The sequence below is a fragment of the Lissotriton vulgaris genome, chromosome 3_1 (genome assembly GCF_964263255.1).
Source record: "Lissotriton vulgaris chromosome 3_1, aLisVul1.2, whole genome shotgun sequence".
Taxonomy (NCBI): Eukaryota; Metazoa; Chordata; class Amphibia; order Caudata; family Salamandridae; genus Lissotriton; species Lissotriton vulgaris.
In genome coordinates this window covers 804,049,848-804,077,186 of record NC_141689.1, presented here as the reverse complement: position 1 = coordinate 804,077,186, position 27,339 = coordinate 804,049,848, and the positions used below count along the sequence as shown (strand labels likewise).

The window sequence follows — 27,339 nt, the reverse complement described above, 5'->3', positions numbered from 1 at the left end:
AGCGTGAGCGGAGGAGCACAGAGGGTCGAAGTGCGGGGGAGAGAGAGCAGGGGGAGCCACCCTGTTCCGGTGCAGGGAGCAAAGCCAGAGGGGGACACCCCGACAGGCGTCTCAGGCGTCGCGCCCAGTCCAGGTGCAGTGTAGCAGGGCGGAGGCCTGGCCGTGCGGCTCCAGGGCCCAGGCGCCCCCACCGATCCCCGCGTCGCTTGCGCCTCGGAGTAGGAGCAACGGTATCGCCCGGGCGGGTGCAGTGATGGGCGACCCTCCCCCGGGCTCCCACTCCCGTGGCAGCAGCGGCCAGGGGCGACAGCCCGGGCAGCGAGCGTCGGTCAGGGTGTCGCAGCAGGCAGAGTGGTGACTCCAGAGGCGAGGAGGCGATGGAGGGCCCGGGCCGGCTCTCCGAGGGGGCAAGGGGCCAGGTCGGAGACAGGCGAGGAGTGTATTAGCGCTCAGGGGGCCCGTTCTCCGAGCCCAGGGTGGCAGTCCGCTGGCGAGACCCCAGGGGTCCCCAACCCGGCCCGTCTCCTCACCTCAGGTCCAGGCACTCCGGGTCCTCACCAAGGGCCCACAGGACGTCGTCCCTCGCAGGTCGGCAAGGCATGTCCCCCGGGGCCACCCGGGGCACTCTGGCCCCAGGAGGGGCATCCCCTGGGGGGGGCGCCGATGAGAGCAGTCCGTGCAGGCCCTTAAGCTGCCCCTCCGCACTGCCCAGGGTGCGCCAGGAGCCCCACAGCGTCGGGGGCGTCATCTGTGTCGAGGTGGCCCCAGACGACACAGGCCTCCACGCGGAGATGGACAGGGCCCAACAGAATAGGCCTCGAGAGCGGCCCCAGGTCCCCAGCAGCTCAGCCAGTTCCAGGAGGGCACACGAGGCAGCAGAGGCAGTCTCAGGGGGCCGCAGCCTCAGCGACCGCTTCAGGGCCTCCGTGCCCGGCCGGGCTAGAGATCAGTTCACGGCGGGCCGGGGGTGGATGGGGGGGAGGGGGCGGAGCCTCGAGATGTGAATGAAAACGCAGCTTAACCAGGTGGTTATAAGGTAGGAGACTCTGAGCATATACTATGTGTTTGCACATTAGGAACTGTAGCGTTTTGTCAGAATAGGATATTTAGGCTTAGTAGTAACCACTTAAGCGCTTATCGGCTTATACATATTGTTTTATAGAAACAATAGATGCACCTTTAGTGATTGGTTACCAGCTGCTGCCGGATTGATTTTGCTTGTAAGTGAGAAGAACCGTGCCTCAGTGGTGCATATGATTTGGCATGTAATTGGCATTGTAATGAACTGCACGAACTTTTGGTTTTTTTACTCACCTGGTGGAGGCTCATGGTGGCGTCCCACGACTTTGCAGAAACGGCGATTGGGTGTCGTGGTTGGTTTATTCTGCCCTTGTAAGCCACTTGGGATTTGGTGAGGATAATTCCACACCACGGAAAATGGTTTTCTCCCTTTGGTTCTGTAGCGTTTTAGTTCTGAAGTGGACACTTTTATGTTATTGGTTTCACACTTGGAGCACATTGGGTGCTGGAGATGGATCGTGCAGGGGGGTCTAGTGGGCACAGAGTATATGACGAGATCTTTTTAAATGAGACTTTCTATTGTGTTATATGTATTTCTAGGTTGTTTATCGCCCTGTCCTGAAGAGGCCAGACTTGTTGGAAGGCCGAAACGCGACCGCGTCGACACTTTCCATATGGAGGAGTCCCCATTTAAAAATTGATTTTGGAAATTAATGCCTTATGACACACTTGTTGATTTAGGTTCTGTAAAATTTGTGCACTGAACCAGTGTTGTCTGACTACCTCCTCGTGTACCTCCTAGAGTTAAATGGGAGGGCACTTGGCCTTTGCTACAATCTTTTTCTACGGCTGAAAAATTATCTAGTTTTTTGGTTTTTGTTCCATTTTTGTCTTAAGTGTTTTTGTTGTTGGTTGTATATAGGTGTGTTTATATGGATTTATATAGTGGTGTATGAAGTATTGATACTAAAATATACATATTAATTATTTTTGTTTGTTTGAAAGAAAAAAAGACTATACGAAATAAGATAAAAATAATTTATGTGCTGATTACAAAAAATAAAATGTGTAATCATGTCCCCTTGTGCGAGTGATGATATACAAAATGTTTGATTAATTTCACAGTGAACATTTGGCATGAAAATAGGTGAATTAATTGTCCCCTATTTTGAGAATAGCGCAGAATCTGTTCCTCCTTTTTCCATTATTGTGTTTTTTGAATTTTGTAGCAATGGCAGCACAACGCGCTTTAGCTTTACATGTTTAAAGCTAAAGCACGGCTACACAAGTCAATAAATAGGTTAAATAAGCTGTGTGGCCGCCTTTTGTTTCTGTCCATTTACTATTGTAGCAATTGCAGCTCACCTCGCTTTTGTTTTAAATGTTTAAATCGAAAGCATGGCGTGCTGCCATTGCAATAAAAGTAAATAAATGGGAAAAAATGCAGTGTTTGTTTTTTTATCCATTCACTTTTGTAGCAATGACGGCATGGCACGCTTTAGCTTTAGATGTTTAAAGATAAAAGCGCGGCATGCTGCCATTGCTACAAAAGTCAATGCAGTGTCATGCTGGTCAGCATCAGCGCAGGAAGGACAATAGCAATGACCAGAGGGAGGGTGTGTGAGCGAGTAGGCAACAGATGGCCAACCAAAAAAAAAAAAAAAAAACTATTGCCGATGTTCGCTGGGAGGGAACCAAGCACACAAAGGCAAGACATATGGAGACTAGTAACCACCCAGAGAAAATGAATTTAGAAAGGCAGGCCAACTAACCAACTAGAGGCGGTGGGCATGTTGAATGCCCATATCCTGAATACAGGATGTCTCGAAGAGAGAGTGCAAGGGCTGCCTAGGCGATACCTAAAAAAATAAAACAATTCTATGTATTTGTTTGTGAGTGCTTGAGAGTGTATTGTATTAAGTGAGTGTGTTTGATAGCATGTTTGAGCCTGTCAATGACAGAGAAAGTGTGATAATCTGAGTTGGAGAGTTTGTATGAATAAATGGAAGTGTGTACAAGAGAGTGAGTGAAGGAGTAGGAACGTATTAGATCAAGTGATTGATTAGAGGTTGTGAGAGGAAGATAAAGTTAGTCAGTGGTGTAGCTATTATTGGTGCAGCAGATGCTGATGCACCAGGGCCCAGAGAAAGTGAGTGTGCGTAAGTGTGTTAGTAAGCGAGAATGAGAACCAGTATAAGTATGAGTTAATGTGTGTGTAACAGAGAAGGAGTGCGAATGAGCAAGGAAGAGAATGTGAGTTTGAGTGTGTGATGGGACAGAGAGTAAATGTAAGTGTGCGTGAGACACATTACATCTTTTAATCAGCAACCTCAATCTGTTGTAGACACTGCTCCTTTCCTGGCACAGCCAACCAAACTGTTTGCGATCCAGAGTAATTGCAGGCAATATGATCACTATGGTATAGCGGACAAGGTTTTCTAGCATGATAAATGGACAAACAGTGATCAGAAAATAAAATGGATGATCGGCCTCATAACCAACTTATTCGGGAGACTGGAGCATGCAGGATGTGATGTTGTGAAAACACTGTGAAGCAAGGTTTTACGACTGAACAACATCTTGTAACAACAATCAAAGTTGTTACACACCAATGTTGCAAGCCGTCCCTTTATACTGTGTTATTTTAGGATATGACCTTGGAAGAGAGTATTCGGGAACCAGAAACTATGCTGTAGCCTTTTGAATAGGGCATTCCCATTCAATCAGCATGACTTTCAATATTCTTACCCCATCCCAACTTGGTTAGGACCAGAGGACCTGTTCTGCAACATCAGGAAGGGGAACATGAAAACGGTGACAGAAACGATAACACAAGCCGTGAGATGCTGCTGAATCACAAAAAACGAGTAACTGCTGTACCAGCAGCTCGAAATCATTGTGTACATGGAGAGAATTTAAAACATTGAAACCTAAGACCCAGTGCAGCAGGTAATCGCACAGCATAAGGCAGCATGCCCCAGGAGTGGCAGTGCCCAGTCCCTCGGTGCATTTTGCCAATCGGCCACTGTGCAAAGTGTTGCTACCACAAACGACTCGTCCTGAAGCAACAGAACAAGATCAAAATGTGGTTAGATGCATATGTTTGTGTAGGAGAAAACTAGATTTCTGTCTGCATGTCTGTTCAATATGTGCACTCTGTGAAATGCTACTAGTATCGGTCAGTAAAATAATTTGGCCAGACCATTGCTAATGCACCATTACAGCCCTACCTAAAAATGATGTATTCATAGTCAATGAAAACCATGCAGGGTTGCAGTTTGCAAAATCACTCCAGGGAACATAACAATGTTTCAGAGTTTTTTTATGTATTTTACCAGGGGCGGCTCCTCTGTTTGAGCGGAGATCCATCATCCCACTTAAAAATCCCTCCAAAGCCCCGAGAAGAAAAATAAAAAGGTAATTAATTACCATTTTGTTTTTCATCCTCCTGGCCTGAACTACATGACGTGACCAGCGCGCAAAGAGGATGCCAAAATGGCAGCTGAGGTCTATATACCCTTCCCCCAACCTTAGCGAGCGGGAAGTGACACGCTTAGTGTGCCACAGGCTAGTCTGGGGGGACTCCTCCCTGAGTCCCCGCAACTAGAGAAGGGGGTGGGTTAGATGGCACTAGAGGGCCGCCCTCTTAAGTGGCCTCCTGCGTGGGCCACGGGAAGCTGCAGAGAGTCAGACAGGGGCGAGACCGCTGTGGAAAACAGCAGAAGGGAGAAGGGTGGGAAGTCTTGAGACAGCCGGTCAGCCAGACATGCACAATTTGAAACCTCTAACCCAGCTGTCTTAATACAGCTGGGTTAGAGAAAGTGCTAAACTCCAGAGTGCTGTGTAGCATCGAGGGAGACAAAGATTTATCGAAGTTACCTGCGTTACGTCACGTGATCTACGTGGTGAGTAAATTAACTGGCAGTTATAATCTCCCTTCGAACCTCAAGAAAACCTGCATACCTGGAACATAAGAGAGCCAGTTGCAAAGGACCCGGTCCTGACCTAACCTACGAAATACTGGTCTCTGCTGCTTGTACCAGAAGCACGGTGTGCAAATAGCACCATGCAGGGGACGGGTGGAGTAACAGCCTTTTCAGGGGTATCTCACAGGCATTTTTTAAGGATGCCGCATTGCTCTTCGTCAAGGACCCTCAAAAGGGAGAGGCATGGGTGCATAGGCGGGAACAGTCTTTGTGGATGTGGTTCTGTTGCCAGGGAACCGTGGAGAGTTGTGATTTGGAACGCAATTTTTTTCTTGGGCAATGAACATATACAACATGTATTTCAGCAGTAGTGGGTTATTTTACTAATTATTGTAAGCACTTTGAAGCCGTAATAGAAAGCATTAGGTATCATACAACTTTTGAATTGAGGCGGATGGTTGCTGACGAGGTAGCAAGCTTGTCTTGCTCTGTTCGCGTGATGTGTGCTGGTTAGTCTACATGCGTCTCGCTCGGGTTCGAGTGTCTTGGTGATTGTTCGCATGAGTCTCTCACGGGTCCGCTGGTACCAACATGTGAGGACCGTTGAAGTGAACACCGTTGCCAGATGGACTCGAGTTGACTCTTCCTTATACCTGTTTCCATCAGTTTGTCAACCCTTAGTAGCGCTATTTTTGTATTCTTTAGGACTGGGTTGTCCCTGACTGCTGGGTGCTTGGTGGCTGTTAGAAGGCTGATTGGGTTCATGCCTTTGAGTAGACCTCGCTCTAGTGAAAGCCATGCCGGGGTGTAATCTGGTCTCGGGTCGAGCCAGTGGAGCCTTTGTCTGGCAATGCACGCTTCCTGGAATCTTTTGAAATTGGTTAAGTTGAGGCCTCCCAGATCTTTTGGCAGTCTCAGCTTGCGTAGACTTATTCTAGGTTTTTTCTCCCTCCACAGGAAGTTGTTTAGCATTTTATCAAGTCTTTTGTGGAAGTTTTCCGTGTTTATTAGTGGCAGCATGCAGAGCATGTAGTTGACCATTGGTGTCAGCATCATTTTAATCGTTTCCACTTTCCCCCTACCACGTTGTGAATTTAGGAGACCACCCTTCAACTCTGGCCTTAATTTTCTGGAGTGTGGCTTGCTCGTTCTGTTCTAGTGTGGCTTTTAGGTCCCTCTCGAAGAGGAGGCCTAAATATTTAATGGGCTTCTGCTGCCATGTTAGTCCGGACGCGCCTAGCACCGTTTTTGTTGTGTATACGTTCAGTGGTTTGCATTCCAATTTATCCCTGTTCAGTTTGTAGCCCGAGACTTGGGCGTATTGCTCTATTGTGTCCATCAGTGCTTTGATGGATTTCTCTGGGTCTTCAGTGACTATTAGTAGGTCGTCTGCGTAGGCAGCTAGTTTGAAGTTTTCCTCCCCTACTGGTATTCCTGCAATGTCTTTATTGGTTCCGATCATAGTCAATAGTGGTTCTATCGCTAGCAAGAAAAGGGCCGGTGAGAGTGGGCACCCTTGTCTAGTTCCCCTGCCGAGGTTAAGTATATCTGATGTGCCTCCGTTTACAACCACCCGCACCCGTGCTTTAGGGTTATTGTAGAGTGCCATTACCATCTTCCTGAAGTTGGCTCCCAGCCCAAATTTCCTCAGGCACTGATCCAAATATGGCCATGACACCCTATCAAAGGCTTTTCCCGCGTCTAGGGCAATCATAACAGCTGCGTTGCTGCTTTTGGAGGAGTGGTTTATTATATGGCATAGTAATCTTGTGTTGTCGTGGGACATCCGGTTTTTGAGGTTTCCTACTTGTGAGTTGTGTAGAAGCTTTGGTAGGTAAGCATTCAGTCTGGTAGCTAGTATTTTGGCGTATATTTTGCAGTCTACGTTATTGAGAGAGATTGGTCTGAAATTCTTTGCCTCATTAGTGTCCTTGCCTTCCTTTGGTATGACTATTACATTTGCTTCTGCCATTGACTGTGTCATGCGTCCGTCCTGGACACATCTCGTGAATACTTCTTGCATGGTCAGTTTGAGAATGTGTAGGTACTGCTTGTAGAAGCCGGCCGTAAAGCCGTCTAACCCCGGTGCCTTGTTTTCTTTCAGGCTGGCCGTGGCTCTCCCTATTTCATTCTTTGTTATGGCTAGGTCGAGTATATCACGTTCCTTTTCTGATAGGGTTGGGATAGATATGCCCTTTAGTAGATTTTCCCCTCCATCAGCTTTTAGTGTGTCGTCTCTTGTGTATAGTGTCTCATAGAAGTCTCTAAAGACTTCCAGAATGTCCTTGTTTGCGGTCTGTGACGTTGTGTCTGTCTTTAATGGCCCCAATTGTGTGCTGTTTCTGTCTCCCTTTCAGGTAGGATGCTAGGTTTTTCCCCGCTTTGTTTGCAGTACACAGGTTGACTGATTTGTATTTGTTGACCCAGGTCCCTGCTCTCTCGCTCAAGATTCTGTTGAGTTCGTATTTCCGCTTAGTTAGGAATGAAAGGGTGTTCTTATCCTCTATGTTAGCTATGTGACCGTTCTCTAGGATTTTAATTTCTTTTTCCAGGTCTGCGATTTTTTTGTTCCTTTCTTTGTTCATCCTGCCCTTAATTGTCATGACGGTCCCTCTTATGGTGGCTTTCAGAGCGTCCCATAGCACCCCTCTGTCTGTCTCTGGGGTGTCGTTTATTGTTATGTATTCTTTAATAGCCGCCTCAATCTCCGCTTTCGCAGAGGTGTTGTTGAGCAGGCTATCGGCGAAGCGCCATCTTAAGCTTTGTTTTTCATTGTGTTTCCCTGATAGGGTTAGGCTTATGTGCGAGTGGTCAGAAATAGTCCTAGGGCCGATTTCAGTGTGGTCTATGAGGTGGGTGTGTGTTTCCGACATGATAATGTAGTCAATTCGGCTGTAGGAGTTGTGGGGGTTGGAGTAAAAGGTGTAACCCTACAATAAAGTATAGAGACAAGACTCTGAACATTCCCTCTTGGTACAGACACGGAATATCCACGGTCAATGACCTTCAGAAACTAGGCACGCACCTTACCTTTGACACACTAAGGGAAGAGCACAACCTACAGAGCATAGAACTATACAACTTCCTGAAGATCAAGGTAGCTATAATGAAGGCAAACCTGAAGAGCCTAACACCTTCACTCATACAACACGCCGCCATACTCAATACACTAGGCCACCAAGTAGCACACCTCTACAAAGCCCTCAGTCCCAAATCATCCAAACTCAACGACAAAGTAGTGAACTTCTGGGGTAGCTGACCTATGGAGATCCACAACTAGGAGGAAGGTAACGGCAACGCTAAACCAGACCAAATTCTGGCTAATACATAAAGCCTACTGGACACCAGCCCGCCTAGCTGGCATGGGGATCGGGAGAGCGACTCATGCTGGAATTGCGGAAAGGGGGGAGGGAACCTAGAACACCTACTCTTCAGCTGCCCTAAGATTAGAGGGTTCTGGGACAAAATTGAAGTGCTAATTAACGAGATCATAGGGGTAACCATTCACATAGACTTCCAGAGCCTAGCACTCTTTTTCACCTCCTCAGCAATCAAGACTAAAGAGAACCGCAACTTAATTGATCTGTTGCTGACCGCGGCAGTAAAAATGGTTCTAAGTAATTGGAAAGACACAGCAAAAGCCACGCCGAAAGCATGGCTTAACTGGATTACCTTCCTACGAGCGGCCGACAACATAACAGCGACGCACACACCCAAGACACACAGGCAGTCGAACATGTGGGGCTCCCTAGATGACTACCTAGCATCACACAAACCTCCATAGGCGGGGAAGCTGGACAACTAATGAAACGGCCCACCCAGCCAGTGCTGTGCGCATAACGCGAACAAATCTAGCATCTGCTCCCCTCGGCTCTCCTCCTCAATCCTTTCCTATCTCCTCTCTCCCGGGGAGAGGGTCCAAGATGTAAACCAAGCATAACGAAGGGGCGGAAGACGAGATCGGAAATCTGAACTGGAAGACCGGCAATCGGACTGACGTAAATAAGACTGGCAGCGAACAGCTGAGCTGTGTCCCCCCCCCCCCCCGGCGCTTCTTTCTTTCTCTTCCTTTCCTTTCTTCCTTTCTTCTCATCCATGTATACTGTATGCTCCATGTAAATATATATTTTTCTACAATAAAAAACTACAGAAATTAAAAAAGAAGTGAACACCGTTGCACTGAGATGGGATCAGGACGGTTTGGGGACCTCTGTAATGCGGGAGATCATCGTTATTATTGACACGTCAGGAGATTGCTGAAGAAGGGATTTAGCCTTGATGTGAATCACTGATAGGAATGGTAAACATAAAGAAAGGACTCACCACAGCACTTCGAGGCAGGCTGAGAAGGCATTCAAAGGTTGTGGATTCGGGTCCCACCAGAGTCGTTTTCAAAAGATTTTGTTTTGTTGTTTGCTGACAACGTGGGCCGCTAGACGCTCAGTAATAAAATTGTGCGTTTATTCACTGGATTTTTCAAAGGAAAACATGCTTTTACCGTGTTTATACCCGAAGTTCTGTGTACGCTGTCTGGATTTACTTGCTCCACGTACCTCGTGCATTGTTTCTATGCTCGAGTTGTGCACCTCAGGCTCAGATAGTCTTGGCTTGGAAAATACGGTACGGTAGACATTACTACAGCTCTTGCTCTGATGCATTAGGTCATACGGCTTGCGTAAGGAACGTAATTAAGTTGAAAGAAAATATCACTGCAATAGGTTTTTCTTTTACAATAGCTCTTTTATACAGTGACCTCATAAGTCTAATATAAAACCCAGCGCACACATATATAATTTGCTGAAGGCATACCGCAGCAATCGGTGTAGCGGATTTTGAGATCCTTTCAGAATACAGGAGACTGGATCAAGCTGCCTGAGCTGCCAGCTAGAGGTCATGTCACAATGTCGGAAATTATTTTGTAATTGCATGCCTTTTCGGAGACGTAATAGATGCATTTTGTTTTTTCTGAAGACACTTCTTGAAAAAGAAAAAAATAATAGCCAGCGCTGACAAATTGTTTACAGTTGACAAGAGGTAGTGCGTTTGTTGTGCCGTTTTCCAGTGTTTGGGACAGTACTCAATCACTTGGTTGGAAAGGTGAGAGCCATACGGGAGGAAATTGGTTGAGCTGCGGACTATGTGTGAAATTGCTCCTCTTTAATAAGGACGGGTTAGGGGACAGCCTGGACTGCCGTGGAGACGGCATAGTAGGCTGCAAGTTGCAGAATAACTTGGGTATATGACTCAGTTCTGTTTTAGGATAAGGATGTACGCCCTGGATGCATGGGTGCATATCTCGAGGAAGCGGAGGTCTTGATCCTTCTGTGGGTAGCGGCATGAACATAGAGGTCAATTTTCTTTCTTGAAGGAGCATCTGGGGCAGCGGCACATGCAGCGACGAAAGGGGGGTGTCTGGTCCCAGCCTGCGAAACACAACATTATTGTAATGCACCAACGCTGGCGCTTTTGTCTAAGTGGTAAAAATCCATCAAGGCACTTGTGTTGCTGTTTCGCTATCACAATCTTAGTTTGCACCTCCAGAGTAAATGATAAATGGTGCACATGTCGCTGTTACTCAAATCAGGTTTTAATGTTGACCTCCGGAGTTAGTGGAAAAGAGCGGGGAAGGTAGAGGTTGGTGACACCTTATATAGTTGCCAACGTTTTAGTTTATTTTAGTGTGAGTATATAGTGCTTACTATCCCCGACTAGGTGCAAAAGCAATTTTTTCAGCAAGCAGCATACTACCACGGAACCCAACATGTGCACGGTTGATAGTGAATGACATAATCTAAACCCAGTTGAGGCATATTCACACTGTTAGTGTCTGTGGGTACAAAACACTGGCTAAGCCATGGTAAGGTTGACAAGTGTCAAGGTATGTCGCAAGCAAGGTAAATGTGTATGACCTGGATACGTCAGGGCTCTGGGACAAAGGCGGGTGCATGAGCAGATGACACACGGGCTAAACACGCAAGGCAATCACTGCCATGCTTACAGCGGGCGTGTGTGCGCGTGTGGTCCAGGAAATAATACAGTTGCAGGTTTACAGTCTGAGTACAAACTGGCTGTGAATAACAACATAGAGCGGTATACTACAATTTATACAAGCGGTGCCTATACGGAAAAGCAGCACTTCTGGTACGCGCACTAGTGGGCCATCCTGGGTGATTTTTTAGCATGTGGAGTAGTTGTCACCTGTGTCCATTGGGCCAACCGGAGCCACTAAGGTTGCGGTGCAAGACATGTGGGCAGGGTGGTTTTGCATTGGGTCTCATTGGTGCAGTTCCATTAACTGAAGTGATAGTGGGGGACCTCCGACGGGCCATTTTATTGCACGGCACACAAGGGTTTTAGGGATAACTTAAAGATATCACCCACCGAGTTGCTAGAAAAAGGAGTAGAATAACATGTTCTGTTAGGCTTTATGAGATCAGGTTGCAGCGCCAGCGGGTTGTGGATTTAAGGGATGCACACTGGCAGTGCACAAGATTCAAATTCTGCCAACGGATTTCTTGAAGAAACCATAAAGATAGGCATTGAGGTCAAAAGACAGATTTGGTAACGTCACATCAACCCCGGGAGGGCGGATTATGGCCATATTACAAGTGAGCTGGGAGCACTTCTTTACTCAGCTTGCGCAGGGATCCCCTACGCCACGTCAGGAAATACAGGCTGCCAGCATGTAGGTCACTGTACTCTGTTCTCATGTTTATCTTCAGTAAGGTAGGTAACGCATTACAGTAGTCTGAGGCTTAAATACGCCAAGAGCACTGATCATCTGTTCGCCAGGTAATACAACTGATGCTGTGCTAAGCGCTTTTAGTTGGTAGTTGGATGGTAATGCAACTAGTGCTAGGCGGGACGCCCTCATTTAATGTCGCATGTTAATGGGGTTATGTAATACAATTGCCTCCCACATTAAAATGTTAGGGCAAGGACCATTCACGGTTAATTGAGTTTTGAACAGTGCACTGGAAGCACGAACCATATATTCAGCATAGTACCTACTGGAGGAGTTACGTTTAGCATGTTACAGCAATTGAGTGCAAGGTTTTGAGGACAGTCCCGCGAGGACCTGGCCTCTGAGAGGTCATTCAAGTACATTATCGACACGTATGATGTCAAATTATTTTCAGTACATCCCAGGCCTTATTATCACACCTGCACGAGCACGCAGGTGCAGTTGTGTCGAAAACATATAGGCACCAGTTATAGGGGTATATGTGTTTCAGTGCAGGAACAAATCCTTCTCAGTATACACATGTGGATTAGGGGCCTGTGTCAGAAGCATCTAGGCACCAATTATAGGTACACATGTGGATGTCCTGGCCACTATACGAATAAGCACCCTTCTTCTGTGTTGTCACCTGGTGACTATTTCCCGGGGGCCTTGTACAAATTGGTACATTCGGATACCAAGGTTGTCAGACAATACCTGGGTTGCGGCCCATTGGTACCTATTCACCCTAGGCTGAGGGATTGGGTGAAATGAGGGGGTGCAGTCTCATGAAGTAAGGCTGGCATGTGAGCTGGATCTGTCGTCTGTAAGCCAAAAAACAATAATCAGTCGTGTTTGTTTTTCATTTATTTATGACCGGATCCATGGCGGATACCCGGGAAGTGCTCCACATCGCAACATCGACAAGAGGCAGACAGCCAAAGGGACCGGTAGATCCGGAACGTGAGTGTAAGCAACGGCATCAAGGTGATGGGTGATCAGTGAAGAGCTCAAGAGGTGCCAGCACTGGATTGGTTGTGTATAGGTGTGTTAACCATTGGTGGTGACAACCACAGTAATATAGCAGTACGCTGCTTCACGTGCTTCAGTATTCTGCCACAGCGGCACCTGGGCTCACGGGTGTACTCGTAGCAGACACAATAGGATATTCCGTAGTAAGGAGGCAGGCATACGCAGAATATTTCTCTGAGCATAGTGGGCAGGTGTAGGTATTTTCACGGACTCGGTGGTGTGCTTATAGGAGATCCTGGGGCCTGTGGTTCTCTGGGTAGCCTTCCAATTAAACCGACAATGAGTGTCAGTGTCTGGGGTGACGTGTCTTATCGGGCACAGCATGATGCCATCAATGGAGCCCATTTAGTGGCCCCATGGCGGTATTAGTGGCCACATGGCGGTATGCCCAATCTCCCGGAGTCTAATAGGCCTAGCGTTTCTATCCCGCACTGGGGGGAAAGGGGGGGGGGGGAATGACTGATCAAGAGATTCCAATGAGGGAGCGAGTCTGTGAGGCCACGGGGCCAATGGAAACATCTACCTGGTAATAAACTACTGAGACTAGCTAGGGCTTGACACTTGCAGAATATAGCTCAGGGGGGCATCTGGGGGGAGCCGTGCTTCCTTAAAGACTGCGTCCAGTTGCCCACATCAGGGGATGGAATGGTCTCAGAGAATCTTCTTGCCTAGTTAGTGGTGTATAGGGACAGGGCAGGACAGGACCTTGCAGTGAGTGGACTAGGTTAGTGAATTTTAAGGACAGGGCCTCAGTGTTGGAGGGTGGGGTGGCAGATAGTCGGTCAACTACGCTGGCCTGTGGCGGTAAGGTCATGATTGGTGAGCAGTTTATTTAAGGTCCTTAGGGGGAGGCGCCATTCTTGAATGGGGTCGCCCAAAGGGAGGGACAAGTGGTCTCTCCTAGACCTCCAGGGGCAGTTACAGCCTGTTGGCTACATGGGTGTGGGGGGAGGAGAGAGCTACGCTTTCTCTAGGCTGGTTGGCCACCCCGCACGTGCACAATGACGCCAGTAAATGGCGCAGAGATGCAAGGGCCCCCTTTACTGGAGTTAATAGGGCATACAGGGGTAACCGGGGGGCGGAAGTACCCTCACGGTAAGCGGGCCCTCTGCGCATACGCACTTCGACGGAAGGGCGTAGTTAATAGGGCGTACGGGGGTAACCGGGGGGAGAAGTACCCTCTCGGTAAACGCACCCTCTGCGCATGCGCACTCAGACAGGAGGGCGTGGTTTTAGTGTTAAGGACCTGACACCATTTACTGACCTTGCCGTAGGCCTAAACAGGATGCATAGAAAAGAATTATTGTATAATAGGATTGATATGTTCATTTCGGATAGGAAATACCTTGTGCTAGAAGTATGTTAAGGTTAGCCATCTGATATCTGTATATATCAATTGTAATCGAATGTCATGGAACGTTTTCTGCATAATTGTGTAAATATTCTTTATTTCAATTTTTGATTTATTTGTATGTTTTAATAAATACGGCCGGGGGGTTGTACGACCCTCCGCCTCCAAAAAAATCCCTCTCATGTCCTGGTTAATAATGTTTGGTAACGGAAAGGGGAGGGGGGTCCTCCGGCAGTCCCTGGCCATACGATGAATGTGAAGCCCCTGAAAACCCTGAACCCTCACAAATCTAAGACAGATGGTCGCTGGCCCACGACCCACAGCTCCAAACACTAAGGGAAGCATGAGTAGAAGAATGGCACCTGGAGGGGACCACAAGTGGTTGTGTTGAAGGATAAAGGGAAGTGAATTTGAGGATGATGGAAGGGGAATGAATGGGTCAATACTGGGGTCAGTGAGTCTGGGCATAAGACTGTAGTGGAAGTGCATCGAAAAGGAACTTTTTGTATAATGTTTTCCAATGCCGGGCAAAGATCCTTCAGTTGCTGGGGTGCGTACGGATACATTGTTGCTACCTTGTTGGGTGGCTGAAAAATTAAAATAAAAATTCTAAAAAAAAGCGTGTCTGTTTTTCATGAGCTGAGAAGACCTCACATCATTACAATTATCTATGCATTAAAATGAAATACTCAAATGTGCCATTTGTGTATGTTTTTTGTAAACATTGTGTCAGCAGTATTTGTCTCTCACAATACAACTTGTATTTTATAACATTCAGGTCTACTAATCCTTCAGGTTTTTCTTTGAAAGGAAAGTAGGGTAGTGGAGCAGTAATTTACATATCTGCTTAGTGGCCCCACGACAAGTGCTATACTTCTAATATTCTTGATATTACCCAAAGTCACAGCAACTAACACCACAGCCCACAGCCTCAAACAAGCAAGACAAAGAACACAACAATGCAGAAAATATTCATACATTTTACTAGCAGCAAAAAGTGTTCTTAAGTTTGTATCCCGATGGTATGGCTTTTATTCATGCTCCTGAAAAGTTTTAGAAATCCTCAACATTGCCCAAAGCTGTAATAGAGGGCTAAGCTCCACTACCACTACTACAAATGAATATAGTACTTCCAGTCAATTGCCATGGCAGACCTGCAGGTTGTCAGCTGACACTAATACGAAATAAGTGCGATTGAGGGGAAATAAAGGCTTTAGAGGTGAATGTTGGTAAAGTCAAGACTGTTCAATGTAGGACATTCTTATGTAACTGACAGAACAAGGTTAGAAGATTTCAATACCATTGGAAGCAGGAAATGAACATCACTTGCCTTGTAAAAAAAATTGGTGCGACCCACTGATCCAACCTTTCCTGTGTGGTTCATGAAGCAAATATTGCCTTCCGTAGCCCCATAGAGTTCACACATCTTGATGTCACCAAATCGATCAAGAAATTCTTTCCACACATCAGTACGGACGCCATTTCCAACTGCCAAGCGCACCTTGTGATCCTTCTCACCTTCTCTCTGTTGAATTAAGGGAATGTAATAAGGTTGATTGTCATAGCTCCTTCATGTCACAGACAAGGTGTTTATTCGTTATACTGTACAAAACCTTTTTTCTAAATCTACAGCACATTGAAAATCAAGGATGAAATGATTTAGTGCACATGCATTGTATTAAGGTAATCTGTAAAAAGAGAAGCGCATTAATTAGTCACAACTGAATTATTTCTAAATAGTCACTGAAGAGCAAAATGTAAGTCTGTGTGCAGCAGATGTTGCTGTTGTTGTTTCACACTTTTCCCCTGAAAACTTGATTTTATTACAGAGACTACTTTGGTGCCAGCTTAGTGCTAGACTGCATTTGGCTATGTGTGCCTCAAAAAAATCATCTACTTTGTTATGAGGGAGTAACTACTGTTATCGAGTTATTGGAAAATTGACTGGTAGGTTGCAATCTATGGTATGATATTCAGTGAGTGATCCTTATTACACCTGTATAATCCATGCAATCACCTAAAAGAGTGCCCAGGTTCATCTCGAGCAAGTGTTTGGTTTCATTTCTCTAAACATATGCAAGAAATCCCTACTAGAGAGATGTAAGTCTATGTCTGTGGTTGCCCCTACTAGGGATGCTGATCATCTCCCAATATCTAGTTATGGAAACTTTCTTACCAATATAAAGAGATGTTTTCACTGTCATGAAACTAACCACACTACACAAACCTTCCTCCAAAGAAAGCGCTCTAAGTTTGGAAAGAAAGAACCCTAAGAGATGTGTCTGTGTCTGGTCTTGTTTATCCATTACTTTGGAACAACTTGTGACGAAGGAAGAAGAGATGAGTGTTTTCTAGCATGTAGATACAACTAGGTGCCTACTCCCTTTCCAGCTAAGACCAAGAAAGGCAAAATTTTTCTCTAGACCGTAACATGCTTACTTGGCTGTCTGACTTGAATCAATCGGTCAGCTTCCCCAGTGAATACAGGGAGCCCCAACAGTCTAGTGCCAGAATAACTCTGTTTATGAGATCTGCAGTGTTTACACCAAGAATTCAGAGACCAGCTAGGACCCACATAGCAAGCAGATAGTGGAGGTGAGACATCTAGGTGGTGGCTCTCTTTAGAGGTTCATCCATACTAAATAAAAAATCTAATGCACTTACATGCCCCAGCCTTCATGAGACTTTGGAAGGGCGTTCTACATAAAAAGGAGCTTATGAACGCAGGGGAAATGGAATTCTATGAATTTTCAAAGTTGTTATTAATAGCAATCTATCAGAGTAGAACCGGTTTGCATCATATTGTCTGGGCTAGTACCTTCTGTTTATACCTGTAGTAGATCAAATTAACCTTTCTAACTATCCCAGAGTGTTATTAAAGATGCTCTCCTTAAAAAACCAGAGTAGCTATGAGTGGACGTTTGCCTTTATTGATTGTGCTGACAACTTCGTAACATTGTATTTAGTTCCAAACTTCACATCACCTCCAATAAGATAAGCCTTGACTACCCATAGTTGCCGGGGAGACCCAAAGAACCTAGGGAATTCTATCTAATCATTGCAGTCCGATTATCAATAGTCCTGAGCCACTTAGGAGAATGTGCAGCATCAAGCTGGAAATAGTTAAGTTGTCCCTACGACCAACAGATTCTGAAAGAAAAGCCGGACAATATTTAAAGATGATGTAAATTTAAAATCAAAATAAAATATAAAAGTAAACTATCAAACCATATCTTCCCTAATTCGTGATTTTCTTTTACACTTAACTAATACCCAAACATCCTCTTCTTTTATTTAAAAAAAACCCCAAAAAACAGCACTACGGTCACAATCTCACCATGACCCACAAGTCTCGCTGATGACCCCTTTTCAATCCTACCCCTAGAACAGTTCAAAATTAATTTTAAATTACATTCCCTTTTCAATTACCAGGAAAATAATTGCTAAGTGTTTGCTTTTTTTATTTTCACTACTCAATAATTTAGGGAAATCAAGGTTCAACATTAAACTGATGAAGCACCATTTATAGTTTCCCAGTAACTGAAGATGCACTTGCATGCCCCCTTCTGTCCCATCCCCCTCAGGCCATACATTTGTGGTGCCCAGTCCGTAGTATGGACACCATTTCTCCAGTATCTTCTGATGATTCTTGAAGCATCCTCGAGCAACATAAAAAGGTTCCTGCAGTTTCGCAGATCGTTCTACGTCCACACTGTAATCCCTCAATAGTGGAACCTCTCATGATTTTCCAATATCTAGCTATGTCTCTCTTCGCTAATAATGTATCCAAACCCACTACAATGTAGTCTTCCCTTGTCCCCCGCCCTCCCCCAACTCATCCACAAGTCCAAGCAGCGCGACCCTCGGAGAGACCTACAGGCTCATTCGCTGTATAGCCGACAGGATGGTGAATATGGACTGCCAGTGCAGATGAATAATGGGACCCCTCCGAACTATAATATAAAAATCACCAACCTCCCCCAGGCATCTAGTGCATGCGGGACCCGATAATCTTTGGGCTTTCCACAGATGCTTGCGGGTCTAGTAGGAGGTAGACGATTCAATTAAACAGGTAAGATGGACAGGGTGCGTGGTGCCATGCTTGCCTCCGTCCACTCTGCCTTGTCCAGCTTGCCCAACCACCCCTTCCCCGTTCACTCAGAGGCACCAGTGTACATGGCGAACGGGTTAACCAGGGTTTTGTAAATTTGTCAATTACCTCCTCTGGTTAGCGGACCAATAAAAATCTGAGCCTCAAGGGAGCTGAACTCCAAGCCAGGAAGACAGATTGGGTCATCTCTGAAAGCAACTGAGGGACCACGGCACCATAGAACATAGCCTAGTCGTTGATAGTTCCACACTAAAGGCTGGGCCGATCCACCCCCTTTCAGACACTTGTTTACTACCATGATGTGCCCCGCCCAGGAATATCAGCCATGGCTACATCTCTGTTTTAGGTAGAGTGCACGCATCTATCTGGGAATATCCGAGGGGGCCTGTCGGCCCACACTAATTTCTGCATGCGGGAGGCAGTAGCGGCAAACCAGTGGTGGGAGAGGGTGATAGAAAAGTTCTGTAGAACATGCAGGAGCCTTGGGAGGACTATTCTTTTATAGAGGGCTACCCTTCCCAGTATAAGGAGGAGCAGTTTAGCCCACCTATAGAGGCAACCTGAATTGCACAGGTGAGGGGGCGAAGGTTGAGGCTTCAGGCGAGGGCCTGCTCCCATGACATATGGAATCCCAGGTACTGAAAGCTAAGGCGTGGGATCGGTATGACAGTGTGCTAAGCCTCCCCGTCCCTATTCCCTCTGAGAAGGATCAAAAGCAATTTGGACTAAACTGACAGTCTTGAAGAGGAAACATGAACATACTGTCTAATGCACAATAGCTGCTTTGCTCATTTATGACTCTCTGAGCACCAGCTCCACAGGAATCAAATTCAACACAAAAAACATTTAACGCATTAATGTAGTTTATCGTTGTTTCTAGGCTTCTTTTTCAAAGGAGCAGCAAATGAGGAAAATGGTGGTTGTTATTTTTGTAGATCCGTGAGCTAGTATAATAATAATAATAATATTAAAGAGGGTTTGTAAAGCGCATGGTGACGCCATCTCGGTGTGTTCCCGCGCTGTGGAGAAGAGACAGATCCGTGACAAGTAGAGTAACTCTATAGGTTATGTATGTAGGAAAGTACAGTTATTGAAGCTAAAGGTCTGATTCACATTGTTTCGAACTTGCATCTAAATGCTTAGATAAACGTCCGAAAGCACCTCCATCCATAACAACATCTAAAGTAACATGTAATATAGCAGTAAGCCAAGGCTGCATTTTTGCACCCTTGGTATTTAACATTATATTTATGTAAGTGACTTTTATACTAGGACATAAACATTGAGTTTTTCACCAGGGCTTGGCGACTTTAGGATTAATGCCCTGTACTATGTTGATATTTCATTGTGTGACTACAAACCAGTAGGTCTTTAATAAATCTTAGCTGAAGAATCTCAACATGCTTCAACCAAGTGGGTCAAAATAGGAATTCAGGTCATTATTTATGAGGACTACTCATCTCAGAGTAGCTCAATAGGTGTGAATACCCTCAAACTAATTATTATCTATAAATATTCAAGTACACCTTTTGATAATAAACTGAGGTGGAGAATGTTTTTACAACTAAAAAGCACTGACTACAAGCAACAGTATTGCCTTAAGAGGTTTTATTAGTAAATTTAGAAGCTATTCTCTACAGGCCTTAAGAGATGCGTCTTATGCTAAGATTACTGCAGTAATAATCGATGGAGCTCTAAATAATTTTTGTGTATGAATTAAACAATTGATTAAATAGAGTGTCTGACCTCTTTGGTCTGTTGAACACTGCTCCAATTGAAGTACTGCTACTGGTATTTGGTTCAAGATCGAGGTGGGCGATGGGGTATTTTTTTCAATTTCCTAGTTGATTTCTATTAGCAAAGATTTTCCAAGATCACTCGGCTACTGTATTTTTAAGGATATATCAATCAGTATACAAGGCAATTCGAAGGAATATTATATGCATTCGCTGCACTGATTGGAGGACTAGCGTTTAAAGATCTGTTTTAACAATTCTAACATATTTAATATCAAAGGTTTGTAAAACCGAGCAGATAAAGGGATATCAAAGGGCCAGCACTGCAGCCCAAGGCTGAACAGAGTACATCCATATTTGTGTCCCCGGTAGATGCAGAATGTGGGGAGGCCCTGTCGGATCCTATCAGCCCTCGCCTTTACAGATCTCAAACATATGATAGGGTGAGGCACAAACATATTGGATTACTGAAAAAGTATAAGGGACTTGGAAAAAAGCTTCTGTAAACATGGTTACCTTCTCTATCAAACACTGCATTTTGGCATTACACCCAAAACCCAAAAAAGGGCATATTAAATTTAAATGTGTTAACTGGTCTCTACTTTTAGACAAAAGGTGTGCATTGAGCCACTGGCTGCACGCAGCTGATCCCATGATGGTCCTGTGGACACGAGATGCTAGAGCATGGCTGGTTCCAGAGGAAGTGTGTATGGCATCAGTAAGAGCAGAAAATAAGTTGATAGAAGATTTGCATAATTTGAGCGAGATGACAAATGTCATGTTAGATGATGAGAGATTTAGACTTTGTATGATGGGATATTTATGATCTGTGTGTTTTGTCTCCCCTCATGTCTTGTAAATATTAACACATTTTATACAACACCGGCTACTGAAGAGGCAGACTTTGTGATAGTTTGTATGAAATAGTTAATATTGCTTCAATGCAAATGCAATTGTGTACGTTTTATAAAAAAAACACATTTAAACAAAAAATATTTCTGTATAGCCCACAAAAGATAAAGCAAATGATATGTAAAGGGATATTGTTACATAACTTTGGTTCTTAGATTATGAAACCTTGCTTTTGGGTTTATTTTTTAATTCGGATTTGAAGTCGGAGTGAGAGATTAATATTCATTCACTCGCTTCATGACTTCTGCAGCATGACTTAGTTAGGATGCTTGTTGAATTCTCTTATAATCAGAAAATATCTTAGTTATTTTTTCAAGAAAATCTGCCTGTTGATTTTCTCTCATCCTATGGTCTTTTTAGTTTATGAATCAGAACAAATTACTGCTACATTTTTGCAAACCCCTTGCTGTTTTCTACTTGCCCAGCAATCTAAAGCTGAGACAGGCTTAGTGCTGTATAGGCAAAATAATAAAAGAAATCACTTAAAACATACAAATTAGAAACAAAAACTCAAAACGCCCTTACTTTAATTTATTTAGATTTGTATGTTATTGCTACGGAATAACAGTGTAATCATATGAATAGCAGTCACCTATCCCAAAATAAAATTCATCAAGACACAATAGTGCTTATCAAGAACTTCTGTATTTAATAGAGGAGTAATTTTATCCTAGCCGCCTCCTTTAAATTCGTAGGACTAAAATGTAATTGAGTAAAGTCTGCACCCTCTGCAGTTCTCAATCTTCTCCCTGGTCGCGTTCTGCTGGTAGGTGGCAGAATTTGTTTTTCATGCTCGGCTGGCTTGCTATGACATCAGATCATTAGAAGTTTCAGATCATATTCCTTGCCCTTTATATCCACCACCACTGACATCCCACTTTCTTGAGCTCAACCTTCAGTGGATCATACCGCCATCCTTTGGCACAAGTCCAATCGTTTTTGGCCAAATGAACCACAGAGACGCTCTCAGAGTTGGAGAAAGATTGTTACTGTTATTTTTTGGGTCACCAAGCAGGATGCTAAATCCAGATCGTTGTCCTTTGATGCTTTCTGCTGGAAGGACAAAGTTAAGATACAGATTCAGGATTTATGCTAGATCCAGAGTACTAGGTTGAGTCCTTGGACCCTCAGGACATTTACTTTCATGTTTCTGTCCTGCAGTCACACAGACACTTACTTTCATATATTGTAGTGTCAGAGCATTTTCAGTATGTTATTCTAGTCCCTTGGTACCAACAACCTGGTAGGTGAAATCTCAGCCACGGCTGGGCCTGCATTACAGTCCATCCGCGTTTTGCCTACCATGCCAACTTAATCATGAACCAGCCAAATGCAAATCAGACTTGATCTGGCTCCAGCAGAACAGTTCAGCCCGAACAGTCAGGCCAGGCTCCCGCTGAACAGGAATACAATCAATCTAAGATTTTTCCGGCTTATTTTGGCCTCTTCCATCAGGTATAGCTTTAGTCCTGTGGGACAGTGAGCAAGACACGTACATCTGGGCATACCTGTCCCAACGTGGTGCACCCAAAAGAGATGCATCGAAGGCTTGAATTTCAGCCACTGATCATTACTCTGGGCAGCAGTTCCAGTCCATTCTACACATTTGGCCTCACTTCTCCCTCTCAAGTGTGTATGCATGTGATGACAGTGGTCGAGTTCAATTTTCACAAGTAGCAAACATGCCTTTCCAATGGAAACTTTGACCTAATTATAACTACTGTGGCATTATCATCAGATATATAATCAGTTCAGTAAAATTAATAGGTTAATTGCTTCCAGTGTGTAATCTGACACACGAACCAGAGTTGTTTAGGTTACACTCCAGTAAACCCTCACATCTGTGATTAAGGAACTGATCTATAAACTTGTATTTCTTATAACGGGCCATAATTATTGTTGTAGAAATCTCTGAATATGTGCTACAAAATCAGGAATCATTTGGGCATTTGTTTGCATTATGTTAAAAAACAGAACATGCATTTGTGAAAAGTATAGCCTAGGTGAGCTACTCAGAAATCTATACAACCATGTACACTGTAGGAGCAAATTCATTTCTTCATTCATAATTCATTCATCACTTTATATTAACCGCCGCAGCGCTAACGGGGCGGGGCGGCAGCGCGGCGGCCGCATGCTGGTGACAGAACCGCTCCGTCACCAGCCGCGGTTGAGCTGTGCTGGTGACGGAGCGGTTCCGTCATGACCCGTCCCGCTCAATACAACTGCCGCGCAGGCGCGAAATCAGCGCCGCGGCCGGGCAATGACGGAACCGCTCCGTCATCAGCACAGCCCAACCGTAGCTGATGGAGCGGTTCCGTCATCAGCAGGGGAGGGGTTAAGAAGCCAGCTAGTATATGGGAAGTAAATAATCCAGTTTATAGAGACTGAAGATATTTCAATAGGAAAGTCTGAAATAAGCAGAAATAACCCTATATAGAAAATACATATTGGGGTTCTTCATTTTTAGACCTGGCATATTTTGGCGCGTTCCCCTGTCCTTTTGATTTTGACCTCCTGGTTTTGACTCTGTTTTTGGCTGGTATAGTGTCTAAGTGTTCCTATTGTAAATTGGATTATGGGTTGGTGGTTCCATGATTGGCATATTTGATTTACCGTAAGTCCCTAGTAAAGTGCACTGAGTGTGTCAGGGCATGTAAATCAAAAGTTGCTAGTGGGCCTGCAGCACTGATTGTGCACCCCATGCACAAGCAGTATTTCAAAGGGTTTTCAGACCTGCCACTGCAGTGTGTGTGGGTAGTGTTTACTGTCAAGTTGACTTGGCAAGTGCACCCACTTCCCAAGCCCTAATCATTTATTTATAAACTTCTTTTTATTAGTTTTTTACGTTCATACATCCAACAGTAAAGGCATTACCATATACATATATCATTACAAGTGGCCGCAACTGCAGTCAAGTGATACATAGCTGTAGAGTCTCCGTTACAACTAAGCAGTACATTTCAGCATATCATCCAGTAATCAAGAGGCAGGCGCACATGCGACAACTTAACTTCTATATTTCACATTTTCCAGCGTTCGCAGGCATTGCATCAGGACCCCAGCCTATCCCATAAGCCTGGCAAATCGGCACTTGTCAGCATATGATTCCCAGAGTTCTCCATTGCATAGTGTTCTCTACGTCAGCATGCTACAGGTCTTGCGGGTGAGCTAGCAGGTAACTCGTCAAGTGGGCGCATATGTCCCTGGGGCGGGATGCACTCGGCAGCAGTTCGGCATACGTTGCCAGACGTTCCTGGCAGTGAACTAAGTCATCAATCCACTACTTAAATTTGGGCGCCCGCCCTCTACCCCAACGCAAGCCACGCGCCTCTTAGCCATTAGTAGCGCAAGTACAACATATTTATGATGTACTGCCTGCAGCGGCTGGACGCAGGCCAGTAGGGCCATAAGAGGGGTGGCCTCAACTCGCGTATTCACCATCTCAGACAGAGCTGCAAACACTTGCCCCCAATATTCGTTTACCCCCGGGCATTCCCAAGCCAGATGCAGAAAACCCGCTCCAAGGGCCCTACATCTGTCACAGCTGTCCGTGTCCCGCAGGTGATATCTATGCAGTCTGACTGGGGTGTAATAAATTCTATGTAGGTATTTATAGTTATTAATGCGAAGCCTGCTGCTGGCCGATACCCGCTCTCTTTGTGAGCAGCAGAATTCCCACTGATCATCAGTCAGATCGCACCCCAGTTCCTCATTCCAATGAGCACGAGACGTTGTAGCCGGTAATTCCCTTTGCGCGTGGACTGTCTTGTATATCAAGGAGACAAGGCATTTAGCCGATGTGTTTTTAAGTGCTATCGGCAAATGGCGCCAGGACCTCTGGCTCCCTTGGGAATTCTGGGTTAGGGGTTGTATCCCCTGTATAAGGCGAATATATATAAAAAAGGTCAAGTGGTGTATGCTGTTCCCCTTGCTATACGATCTCGGCTGTGCGGAAAAGGCCATCTTGGTAGAGGTCCCCCCAGGTATTGATGTGATCACGCTCTTTGAATTTGTGGAAGATGACCACCTGAAGAAGAGGCATATCCGGGTGATAAGTGAGTGGCAGTAGTGGATAATATAAAAAGGTGGTATTCAGCATGCGCCCTATGCGTTGCCACGCCGCAGGGTACAGGTTAAGGTAGTCGGCTTTTTCTCTCTAGCATTGACAGGTTCATACAGCACACCATCAATGGAAACAGGGTGCGCCAGCCAGTGGTCGGCCACGACTTGAGGGGCGTACCGCGGCTGCGTCACTCAAAACCATGCATATTGGGCCTGAGCGCTAATGTAATAGTGTTTGAAGTTTGGAATCCCATACCCCCCCTGCAAGTACGGCCTGATAAGGACTTTCCATTGCAGCCGTGGCTGCTTACCTCCCCACAACAATCTCGTCAGTTCCGCCTGCAATGTCTTAAAAAGGAAAGTCCCGGGATTCTATGGAATGTTTAAAAAAAGATAGAGCAGTTGGGGAAGCACCCCCATTTTGATTAATAACACCCTTTCCGCCATGGATAAAGGCAATGCAATCCAGCGGGTCACACTGTCCGCTATACGAGACCTAGTAGTGCCATAGTTCACCCTCATAAGCTCCTCTCTGTCCTTAGTGATGTGAATACCTAGGTATTTTAGCTCTTCATCGCACCATTCTAGAGGATAGTCAAGCGGGAATCAAGTGGTCGCACTAGTCAGCGGGAAGATACTTGACTTCCCCCAGTTTATCTGGACCCCCGATAGTCTCCCGAAAACTATGAATTCTCGGAGGTAAGTAAGCCCAAGGTACCCCTATGGGCAGGGTGCAGTGTATGGGAAAGGTAGGACATGTCCTGGTGTGTGACATTTCCTGATAGTGAACTACAGTGTAATTCCTTTTTCACAGTTGAAAGGCTATCTGTCTCAAAGGATAGGATGGGGAATACTCTAAAACTTTTTACGAATAGATCTTCCCAGTGGGAAAAGAGAAATGAAGTTTAGTATGCCTGAACTCAGAATGTAGAAATGCATCTTTTAGTAAAGATGATTTTTATGTTCTGTGTTGGAAAATACCACGTTTTCTTGCTTAGCCATTCTGTGCGCCTCTGCTGGGTTGTAGATTGACTGTCTGGCTTTTGAGTGACAGGGGCTGGGGAGGTTCATTCCTAGACACGGAGGTGGGGGAGGTTTGAGGTGTGTATTGCCTTTACTGGATAAGTCAGGGCTGGGCTGAATACATCTCAGCTGCATTTAGAGTAGTGGGAGGAGATTTCCTTGCCCCTGAGTGGGCCTGGTCTGCCTTGAACGATGCGGTCTCTACCTCCTGCCAAGAAACTGGGCGAGAAAGGACCAAACTGGTTTGGACTGAGCACAGACACTCTCTGCCCAAGAGAACACCTAGAAACAGAGTATAAATATTGGGGCCCTAACCACAACGGGCAGTGAACAAATAGAAACAGTATAAATATTGGGGCCCGACACCACAACTTTAGAACTCACTTGGATCAAGGAACCTGCCAAGAAGTGCTAGAAGAACTGCCAGGAGGAGTACTGCCCCTTTGATTTGTTGTTGCTTAGCTGGGTTGGCCTGCAATTGCTGCTTCTGCCGTGGGCAGTGAAAGGACTAGACTAAATTTTCTTCACTTGTCCCCGAGTATCTCCAAGGGCTTGAAATAGAGCTTGCCTCCTGTTCTTGAAGTTTCAGGGACAGCAAAGACGTCACTTACCTCTGTGTCCCGTCTCTGGACCTGTGGGTTTAAGTTGCCACAGAGGGGGAAAGCAGCCAACACCATCACCAACCACACTGTGAGCTCAGTGTTCTGAAGGCTCTGCAGAGGACACTGCCTGACTTCGAACTGCAACCATTGGCTCACCGACAACGGTGACTGCCGCAGAGCCGCTGGTTGCACCACAACCTGTGGGCACCACACTCCACACCACCTCGCTTCACTCTGCCACCCTGGTTCTCACAGATGATGTCGCTATCCACTGACCTAGACACCCATGGTTTGGGGCCACTGGCACCGTTGCTTGCACCATGACCTTTCGGCACTGCCACAAGCACCACCTCACTCCACACTGCAGCCCTCGTCTCAATGAAGCCGCTGGACGACTGTCACCGAGCCGTTGCTTCGACCGCGACTTGAGGGCACCGCACCGCTACGCTTCACATGGCAACTGCGATGATTGCCACGACCTGCCGGCACCGACACTGTCAGCCAGAACCAAAGGTACGGTTTACGAGTCTGCTGACAAGAACCTCATTCTGCACCACTGCGGTTGGCCAGAACTGTTCTTCTCAGCACCGCAACAGCCCCGGACTGAGCTACCGGCCTTTAACCACATGGCTGCTGGGCGTTTTCCCCCCTGTGCTGGAAAATGCCATTTTAGTGGCACCATGACGAGCTGAGCTCGTCATCAGCACACAACACCCGTGGGTGATGACGAGCTGAGCTCGTCATCAGCATCGAAAGGGTTAAGGAAATGCATTTTAAAGTAGTCTTGCCAAGTGCATATTTTTATACTGTATGTTGATCTTTTATCATTTTGGTATTGTT

General features: G+C 45.7%; 1 protein-coding gene across 1 annotated transcript in view; it reads right to left on the bottom strand.

Annotated features, from left to right (window-relative positions):
• The window catches only part of SLC27A6 (solute carrier family 27 member 6), a 541,371-nt gene that overhangs the window by 199,224 nt on the left and 314,808 nt on the right, over window positions 1–27,339 (bottom strand). Inside the window, exon 5 of the mRNA XM_086961119.1 lies at window positions 15,381–15,575. Within this exon, the coding sequence (XP_086817245.1) occupies window positions 15,381–15,575 (195 nt within the window). The remainder of the gene's footprint in view (window positions 1–15,380; window positions 15,576–27,339) is intronic.